The sequence below is a fragment of the Arvicola amphibius genome, chromosome 9 (assembly GCF_903992535.2).
Source record: "Arvicola amphibius chromosome 9, mArvAmp1.2, whole genome shotgun sequence".
Lineage (NCBI taxonomy): Eukaryota > Metazoa > Chordata > Mammalia > Rodentia > Cricetidae > Arvicola > Arvicola amphibius.
In genome coordinates, this window is record NC_052055.2 from 125,544,652 (window position 1) to 125,555,029 (window position 10,378).

General features: G+C 45.1%; 1 protein-coding gene across 1 annotated transcript; it reads right to left on the reverse strand.

Moving 5' to 3' along the window:
* Positions 1–7,081: 7,081 nt before the first annotated feature.
* LOC119823592 (olfactory receptor 2H2) lies at positions 7,082–8,014 on the reverse strand. The gene has a single exon (XM_038343675.1). It carries the CDS (start codon positions 8,012–8,014, stop codon positions 7,082–7,084), a length of 933 nt encoding a protein of 310 aa, XP_038199603.1.
* Between the last annotated feature and the right edge of the window lie 2,364 nt (positions 8,015–10,378).

Genomic DNA, 10,378 nt, shown 5'->3' on the forward strand with positions numbered 1-10,378 from the left:
TATTTTCCTCTCCTTAAATGTTGCTTCTTTCAGGAGAATCATTCTTACCCAGGTCCACATGCTCTTTGCCTCTGCTCCGTGTGCTCCGGGTTCCCAGCACACATACCCCATCCTCCAAGTGTGGTGTTTCCTGAGTGCTTTCTCATGCTGCCATTACTTGTGCTCTCTGAATACCCTTCACCTGAGAATGACAGTGGTTGTGGATATGCGCTGTGGTGTGCTCGGGTAAGTGTGTGTGATATGTTGGGCACACTACACTGTCTTCCTCATGTGCACATGTCACGTCTTTCTGTGCTGTGGTGTGCTCAGGTAAATGTGTGTGATATGTTGGGCACACTACATTGTCTTCTTCATGTGTGCTTGTCACGTCTTTCTGTGCTGTGGTGTGCTCAGGTAAGTGTGCCTGATGTGTTGAACACACTATGCTGTCTTCCTCATGTGCACACGTCACATTTTTCTGTGTTTTAGCTGTGCAACTCAATGCATTGTATATTGGCCTATTTGCATCTTAACATCATGTGTGTGTGTGTGTTTCCCTGGCTGTCTGAATGGCAGTCTTCTGTCTTATCCACCTTCTGAGTGTTTGGATTACAGTTGTCTGCCTCCCTGATGTCATGTGCACCCAACATGCACATTCTCCCCAGTTCATGTGTTCTGGGCCATCCATTCCCTCTCCCTGGCATTATGTTTCCTCTCAATGTTCCCTGGATTCTTTATTCTCATGTGTACCACCCTCGGTCTGTACTCATAATTATCTCTCAAGACTGAATCTTAGTTTTCTTTTCTTTATTATCATTATTGCTATTTTTCAGAAGTAAGGGAAAAGAAACGGGCACAGACTGGAGGCTGTTAGTGGAGAGTAGGTCCACACCCTAACAAATGAAGGTGTGGACAGATGGACTGATGGGGCAGGAGGCAGTGTCCCTTTCACGCCGTGTTGTCTCTTGGGGAAGGATCTCCCTGAATCTCAATAAACCAGTGAATAGTGTGACTCAGCACCTCACCCTCCAGCCAGTGAACTGAGTGGACTCCAGGCCAGGAAGGGAGAAGCCCAGGCTCTCAGGCTTGCAGTTAATGAAAAGGCATTGAAGTGGAGAGGCACAAAGAGATCCATCCAGGATTTCGCAGGGCAAAGCAGGACAAGATTAAGGCCCTGATTAGTGGGTGATGACGTTGGTGGTTAAAGTGTGGGCTCTGGAGTCAGACTGCCAATGTCAGGCCTGTACCATGTGCAGAAATATCTCCTAATCTCTATGCTCCACATTTGGGAATCTGGTAATAACAGTAATGATGATGCATTTCTCCATGGAGTGCATACAAGAGCTAGGCTAATTATGCATTCCGATGCCTGGATCTGCTTGGGCCATGGAAGCCTTTGTTACAGCTGCTTCCTGGATTCCCCGACAATGGTGGTCATGGTCTGGGGTCCTGGAGTAGTTGGCTGAGCAGATGTGAGGAGTCTCCTCAGAAAGGAAGAATCACAAATAAACAGTGACTGCCAGGTTCTAGATAAGTGCCTCCAGACTTAAAAATCATTTTCTAAGGAATTCTGAGTGTCTTGGGAAGATTTTTTTTGATCAAGCTGAAAGTTTGAAAAGCTGGGAAGAAAAAAACCTGAATGGATGGATATATATATTTCTTAGTGTCCTTTTGGCTTTTTGAAGCTTTTTCATGTACTGTTTTGTTTTGTTTTGTGATGATGGTTCTTCCTATCTCTGCATGGAAGCTACAAGGGTTAGAGGGCCTGGTCATTTCATTGCCCTGCTCATGGCAGGGTAAATCTTAGGCCCTCTTTGAAAACAACCCGTAGTGATTATCTACCTTGGACCGATTGGATTTAATTTGAGTTCCCCTTCTTCCTGCAGTGGAATTTTTTCAGAGAAAGGAGAGGAGACCTGTGGAGTAGAGAAACCTGCAGTGTAGAAATTAATAGTTGGCTTCAGAAACTATTGCCCAAGGCACCGACCAGCTCTGGGTAGACCAAAATTATCCCTCTCAGAACTGCATTGCACATCAGTGGGGTGTGAATAGTAAGTAAATCAAGGGTCGGAAGTTCCATCATAGCCTAGGGTGAGACAGACTCTGTAGCAAGTGTGCAGGATCCCAGCCAAATAGCAGAGCTGACAGAAGTGTTGCAGGGGGCCACTTGTTCATCCCGGCCGCCCAGAACCAAAATAATCACACAGAAACTGTATTAATTAAATCACTGCTTGGCCCATTAGCTCTAGCTCCTTATTGGCTAACTCTAACCTATTAAATTAACCCATCTCTATTAATCTATGTATCGCCACGTGGTGTGGCTTAGCAGGTAAAGTACCGGCTTCTCTCTCCAGTGGGGCTACATGGCTTCTCTCTGACTCCTCCTTCTCTCTCCCAGCACTCAGCTTAGTTTTCCCCACCTAGCTCTGTTCTCCTATAGCTTTGCTATAGGCTCAAAGCAGTTCTTTTATTAACCAATGTTAATCACTGCTTACAGAGGGAAATCCTGCATCACCTCCCCTTTTCTGTTTAAATAAAAAGGAAGGTTTTAACTTTAATACAGAAAAATTACATATAGAAAACCGGTGTCAAGCAAGAATTACAGTTATAATATTTATATCTACTTATCTTTTATTATAACTAAGGGAAACTATATAAACCTCTCCGCTGACACAATAATCCAAATCATACCATATCAAACCAAATTAGAAAAAAACTCAGGTTTAATGGATATTAGCGCTCCCAGGTGGCCTTCCAGCCCCCCCCAGGGATGGAGACTGAAAAGGAAGACAAAGAACCACGTTGTTCTCTGGGGGGTCAGTTTAAATACCCCGTGGGAGTGGTCTTGAGCCCCTCTGGGGAGGGGTCACTGTTTGGTGGGCTTTCTGGGAAGTGAAATGGAGTCTGGACTGGGGCAACTCCCAGAGGGGGGCCTTGGGATGGAACTTTCCACCCAAACTGAGGTTGTAGGCTCATTACTTGGCCAGAAGACTGCATATGGGGGAGAACCTTGTTGGCAATAGGAAGTGGGGCCAACATCCAGACTATGCATTGACTGCTGAGTAGCCTGGTACCCACAACAGCTTAAACAACAGCAACATCTTTGTTTCTGTGGGCTAAGCATTAAATAGGCCACAGTGAGGGAAGTCCACACCACACAGCGCCCTGCGGGTTTTCCACAGAGCCAGGTTCTAAGTCCTTTATAACCCCTAGAGGTGGGTTTTGTTTGGGACTAGCAGGCTCTGAGGCTGGGGTGTGGACTTAAACCACCACACAGGGCTTTTCCTTGTGATCTGATTCTTCTGATGTAGTAAACTGGATTCCAAAGGTGAGTGTCTTTGGAGGTGGGAGAGCCTGGTACATACGTCTTGGAAATTATGCAGCACTGTTTCTGCTGCATTCTACTGTGCTAGGTTTCAGGAGTAGACTGGACTGTTACTCTGGGGAAAACACACATAGAACAGAGTAAATATATCATTACAAGTTTATCTGGAAACATAATTTACTGAGGCTTATCTGCCTTCTACAAAGACAGTGTTCTGTAGTGAGGAGCTGCGCAGGCCTGCTTTTCATCCCACCTGGCTCCCGGCCGTCTGGCTAGCTTATGCCCCGAAATAACAACACACAAAATATATTCATTTAAACACTGTCTGGCCCATTAGTTTCAGCCTCTTACTCACATCTTGATTAACTCATATCTAATAATCTGTGTAGCACCACGAAGTGGTGCCCTACTAGGAAGATTCCATCTTGGGCTGGAGCTTCATAGCGTCTGGCTCAGAGAGGAGAGGCATGGCATCTGCTTGAGCCATCTACCTCACTTCCTTCTTCCTGTTCTGTCTACTCCACCCACCTAAGGTCTGGCCAATCAAATGGGCCAAGGCAGTTTCTTTATTAACGAATGAAATCAACACAAACCGAAGACTCTGCCACATCAACAGTGTTCACTATAGCATGCATTGTCTCTCTTGATCACCCAGGTGTGTCTGTCTGTCTCTGTATTTCTCTCTTTTGAGAAGGGCTCACACTAAGTAGCCCTGACTGGCCTGGAACTCACTATGTAGACCAGGCTGACCTCAAGCTCAGAACTCCACCTGCTTGTGCCTCTGGATTGCTGGGATAGCAGGTGTGTATCATTGTACCCAGCCCGATCAAACCCAGTCTTGTTCATCTGATATTCAGCATTTCACCAGGCCCTTCTTTGGGGAGACTTCAGGGCCATTTGCTACCCCAGACCTGCCCTTTCTGCTTGTCTTGTTTGAAGATGGCTCTGCTAATTGCAGCTTCCCCTCACAATACTCCATAACCTTAGGACACATGAGACAGGCAAATTTTGGCTTATTCACCAAGGCTTTTAGAGCAGGGAATTCTTTATTTTGTCCTTTGTGTTCCATTAACCAAAAGGCAGTCATAAAAGTGGATTCCACATCAAGTGCCTCTCAAGCATGTGATTTACAAAAAAATACATTGACACCCGTTTGTATTATATCCACTTCTATAGCTCCCCTGGAACAGGAAGTTTGTGCATCGTTCTCCACCTGTGGACCATGACCCCTTTGGGGATCAAATGACCCTTTCACAGGGCTCACATATCAGCTGTTCTGCATACCAGATATTTACATTACCATTATTTATATTATTACATTACCATGTATATTACATTACCATTCATAACAGCAAAATTGCAGTTATGAAGTAGCAGTGACATAATGCTATAGTTGGGAGGCCACCACATTAAGGGGCCGTAGCATTGGCAAGGTTGAGAACCACCGCTTTAGCGACTAGACGCTGATGGAAGGTGATTTCCAGTACAGTGGCAGCTGCACAGGAATACAGGTGAGTGGGCCTGGCAGGCTCTGGTGCAGCAAAATGGTGTGCACCTTCTGCAGTGTGTAGCAGAGGGGAAAGTCCTCTGTCATAGGGTCCCTGCCTGAGGTTTTTCTTTACCTGAGGTCCTGCAGGATGGTAAAAGCTTAATAAGAGACAAATGTGAGATTATCAACATGTGCTTTATGTGCATACTTTTGAAATTACAAGTTAGGTTTTACCCAAAGAAGTTTTTTTTTAAATTATTATTTCTGTGTGAGCGGGTGGAGGGGAATTGGGTTACAGGAAGGAGATCAGGGAAAGTGTGGTAAAACAGGCCTGTGAATAAAAACTTGTTATGCAGATTTAAGTAAGTGCCTTCTTCACTGATAAGAATGAGGCCTTTTCTAATGTAAATTTCCTTTAGAAAAGGAAAATTTGTTCCCCGCTGGGTGGCATGCCTTGGGGGTTGATTTCCTATAGCCTTTAGCTCAAAGCAATCTGATTGTTGAGGAGACTTGTGTTAGCTGGGCAGTCCTGGAGCACACCTTTAATCCCAGCCCTGAGGCAGGCAGAGGTTAGCTCGGTCTACAGAGTGAATTCCAAGACAGCCAGGACTAAACAAAGAAATCCTGTCTGAAAACAAAAAAGGAGGTGTGTGTTGTGCTGGGTGTGGTAGACACTATTTAGAAGTGTGAAGTGGGAGTTTCAGGCCAGCCTGGGCTACATAGTGAGACCCTGTCTCAAAAATATAAATATAGAAGATAAAGCTGTGTATTTTGAGGGCTTATTGTAGTACAGATCTGGGTGGGAGATGGTTAATTGTGTAGTGTGAGACTTGAAAGGCTGGCTTTGCTGGAGGCTCGGAAGTAAACCAGACCAGACACAATGTGCCTCAAATTTACGGTGACTCCTCTTGACTCAAGCCTTGCACATACAGGTTCAAATTTCTTGCCAAAGTTGTCTTCTGTTTCTGATGTTCTCACAGGGCGCTTTAAGGCACTTGGGAAACTTTGAACAGGGAGGCAAGTCTGAGGATGGACACATGGCTAGCTAAGACTGATTCCTCTTTAGTTTGAGGATACATGAGGCTTCTCACTTGGACTAGGAAGGCTCTATGTATATCAAGGCAGGACTTAGAGTTGGAATCTGCCCTCCTGGATGCCAGTCCTGGCTGAGCACTTTGAGAGATGGTAATGAACTTTAGTTTTTGCTTCTGAAAAAAGCTTTGTAATGCTACAAGAATAAAATGGGTCAAGGGTTGTAAAATACTTTCAACGGTACCTGAAACATCACAAAGACATCCAAGTATATCACGTTAACTACATTATCTCCTGAGCAGCCCTCCTATGACTTACATGACTTGTTGGTAGATCCATGCTGTTCCAGATCTGGCCAGTAGATGGCACCCAAATCCCAGTGCTCAAAGTGTCCTACCCACCTTAAAGAGAAGCCGTGTGTGTGTGTGTGTGTGTGTGTGTGTGTGTGTGTGTGTGTGTGTGTGTGTGTGCTGCCTGTCTAGCCCTGGTAAAGGGGAACACTAGGACTGCTGTTCAGGTTGTTCCCCAAGGTTTTTTTCTGGCCTCAAGGTAAGAATACTAGAATGTTTTGTTCCGGTATGGGACGGCAGAATGCATTTGGGAATGGTCTGACTGAAGTCACTGGGGCTAAAAATGTCCTAACGCTTTTCGGTTGGGTTTCTGAACTATGTTTCAGTCTCCCCACAACCCTTGCTGATATTTGGGGAATAAAACAGAAGGAGGCGTAAAGAATTACCAAGAACCTTGAAAAGGAGAAACAGCAAAACTACAGAGGGAAATAGAACTGGAAGTGAGGAGACAGTGTCACTGGGCAAGAGAAGGCGCAGCAGCTGAGAGCGTTTGTATTCTTCTAGAAGACCAGAGTTCAAACTACAAAGCTCATGCTGGACAATTTAACTATCTGTAACTCCAGCTCCAAGGCATCTTACACCCTCTTCCTTGCTTCTTCAGACATCCACACATACACTCACACAAAGACATGAAAGTAAAATTTCAAAAAGATAGTGACATTCTGGCAAGGGAAGGGAATTAAAAGCAAAATCAGTGAAATGGGGCACATAAGGATGGACAGACTCAGTCTGATTCCTGTGGTAATCTACATGTCGTATAACTATTCTCTACCGAATTTCTCATCTTTGTGTCCTGTGTTGTCTCATCTGTTCCAGTGGTAGGGTAGGTCTGAAGAGGGGGAGGATGGCTGCATAAACCCTTTGATAAAGGCAGGCAGAATCTCCAGCATACTGTGAGAGTGTGTGTCAGCTGGGCTCTACTTCCTTCCCCAGCAGCCTCCTGAATGCCTTCTTGACATCCTTGTTCCTCAGGGTGTATATGAGAGGGTTGAGTGTAGGAGTGCCCACTGCATAGAAGAGACCAAAGAACTTGCCCCTCTCTCGGGCATAGAGATTTTTGGGCTGCAGGTAGACAGCAATGACTGAGCTGTAGAAGAGGGTGACCACAATGAGGTGGGAGGAACAGGTCCCAAAAGCTTTCCTGCGCCCTTTTGCAGAGTTTATCCTCAGCACTGCCCTGGCAATGGCACCGTAAGAGACAAGGATGAGGCTCAGAGGCACAACCAAGATGAAGACACTGGCAACAGCCATCTGGATCTCATTATAGGTGGTATCTCCACAGGACAGTCGAATCAAAGCAGGGACTTCACACACGAAGTCATCAACCTGATGGTGGGGACAGAAGGGCAGGTGAAGAGTGGATGGTGTCTGAACCACTGACTCCACCAGGCCAATGATCCAGGCCAGAGCTGCCAGCTGCCAGCACAGGCGGGGGTGGATGATGGTGGCATAGTGCAGGGGCTGGCAGACAGCCACATAGCGGTCAAAGGCCATCACTGTCAGGAGGATGCACTCGGTTGTCCCCAGGGATAAAAAGATGAAGAGCTGGACAAAACATCCCAGGAAGCTGATGGCCTTTGTGGGGCCCCAGAGGTTGACCAGCATCTGGGGCACACAGGTTGTGGTGAAGCAGAGGTCCAAGAAGGAGAGGTTAGAGAGGAAGAAGTACATTGGAGAGTGGAGCCTGGGATCCAGTGTGGACAGCAGGAGGATGAGTGTGTTTCCTAGGAGCGTGAGGAGGTAGGAACACAAGACCACCACAAAGAGAATCTTCTCGAGGTGTGGGTATTCAGAGAAGCCCAGGAGAATGAAACCCACTGGGGAGCTGTGGTTGACCATGGCCTTTTGTGTCTAGTTGGAGGGATGAAGCTGTCAGATCAGTGTGATATAAGGGGCCTGATAAAGACTTACTCACCCTGTGTCCTTATCAGAACACACAAGGTAGACTGATGTTTCTCAGGCTCCCTTCTGCAGGTCCATTACTTAGCCTCTTCCTCTGTTCCCCTCAGGCAGATAAGTGTCTGGTAGCTGAGAGGAAACCAGGATTGTGATTGAGAACAGGTGGATCCTCATTGACTTTCTGATTGAGGGGAAAGAAAGCTGATTTCAAATAGCAGCTATCCATCCTTTGCTGTCTTTGCATACACCTTAGTGACTCATGACCCACTTTCATGCATCAACTAGTGTTCTTACCAGCTTTCTGTTTCTAATTTGATTATTCTCTTGTCAGTTCCTTTACTGTCTTTCATTTTTTTCAGTTGCCATTGTTCCTTCAATTTCCTGACTTTCTTTCTCTTGGTTTTTCTAGACAGGGCATTTATTTATTTATTTATTTATTTATTTATTTATTTATTTATTTATAGACAGGGTTTTTCCTGTGTGTATCCCTGGCTGTACTGGAGCTGGCTTTGTGGATCAGACTGGCCTGGAATTTAGAAATCTGCCTGCTTCTGCCTCCTGAGACCTGGGACTAAAGCATATACCTACTCAGCTGTCGTCCTGACATTTATTGATCTCTGCATTTGTTTCTCTTAAATTTTAAGGTGTCCACATTGTGCTACAAGCCAGGATAGGGTTTGGTCATTTGAAGGGGGGCCAGTGAAGGTCTGGTAATCATTTCCTCTTTTTTCTATTAGCATTTTACACCTGTGGAGTGTTTCCCTGCACCGGTTACGGTACACAGCTATCTGAACATCTGGCTTCCATAGTATTCTTTGTAATGATCTTACAATCTTATCCATGATTGAATTGTTGGGGTAAACAGCATGTTTCAGGTCACTTATTCAACAGATATTAGGACCAAGGTTCCAGAGAACATTTCCCAGAGCTGATGTTCAGAGATATGCAGAAAGGGGATTCTTGCTGGGGAACTGTGGCTGACCATGGTCTGCCCCTGCTCTGATCTTGAAGGAATGAAACCTAAGGACCAGAGTTCTGTTCCCAACACCCATGTCAGGCAATTTACAAGGTCCTATAGACACAGCTTCAGGGAATCCAACACTCTTTTCTGGCCTCTGCAAACACTGACACACTAAATCTTTTTTTTTTTTTTTTTTTTTTTTTTAAAGAAACCTCCTCAAATAACAATGCAATGGCAAACAAATGAAATCCCTGGTTACACTTGCCTTCCAGGTTGAGGCTTGGTTGTTGAGTACACATCTGATATTTCACAGAGGAGAAACATTTTACTTACCTTCAACCAGAGAATATCCTTTTTGGCTAGTGATTGCCTATCACCAAACTCTCAACAGGTGCCTAGTCATCGGGAAGAAATTGAATATAAGGAGACTACTCGGCTCTGAATGGGTGGCTAGATTTCTAGTATTAGTAAGAAATGCTTGTATTCGTTAGTAGGCAGTTTTCTGAGCACATAAATACGCAGTGAGTTGGAGCTAGCTCATAGTGCCTCTTGATAGTTCTCAGGTTTTGTGAGTTAGCTATTAAGCCTTTGTTAGCTAGAATCTTCCTTGTCAGGAACGTTTACATTGTGTAAATGGAGCAAGTACTTCAAACTAAGGCTCTGCATCCCTCTTGTCAAGCTTGTTACTAAACATGTGTCCACACACTTAAGACTATTCCTCACAATTCCACATAACTGCACCTTCTTAACATGAGATGTTGAAGCAAAGGAGGTTTAGATCCATAAGATAAGGGAATATATTTGTAAGCAATCAGAGTTGTGTAAGCAACCACAATCCTCTGTCTTTTCTATTGCACAATCAGGTCAAGAGAAGGCATAGACATCTTCACCATCAAGGTTTTTACAAATGGCCTTCTCTCTCAGTGCATGGAAAAGTTAGCATCTGTTTTAGGGGTCCTGGTGGTGGAACATCTGACACAGTATTTGGTGGAGAAAAGGATCCCAGAACTCCTATCCTATGGAAAAAACAGCTTATTAATTCAGCCGAGACCCAAGGGCTCACAGTCCGCAGACAATTAATTAGCTAGTAATTATGATAGAGAGGTAGGGGACTCTGGAGGGAACATGACAGCAAATAGTCCCCACTGAAGTAGGTCGATAGTTCACCCACTGCCTCTCTCTCAGTAGAATAGTATTTGGAATAACCAGGGCCACGTCTGTTCCATCCTACCCAGCATCTGTTGTTTTTGTGTAAGTTGTTCTATTACCAATAAGGACTCAGGAGTCAGATATTGGGGTGAAAACCTAATAGATCAAAGAAGTGGAGAAGGAGTGAGCAGCTG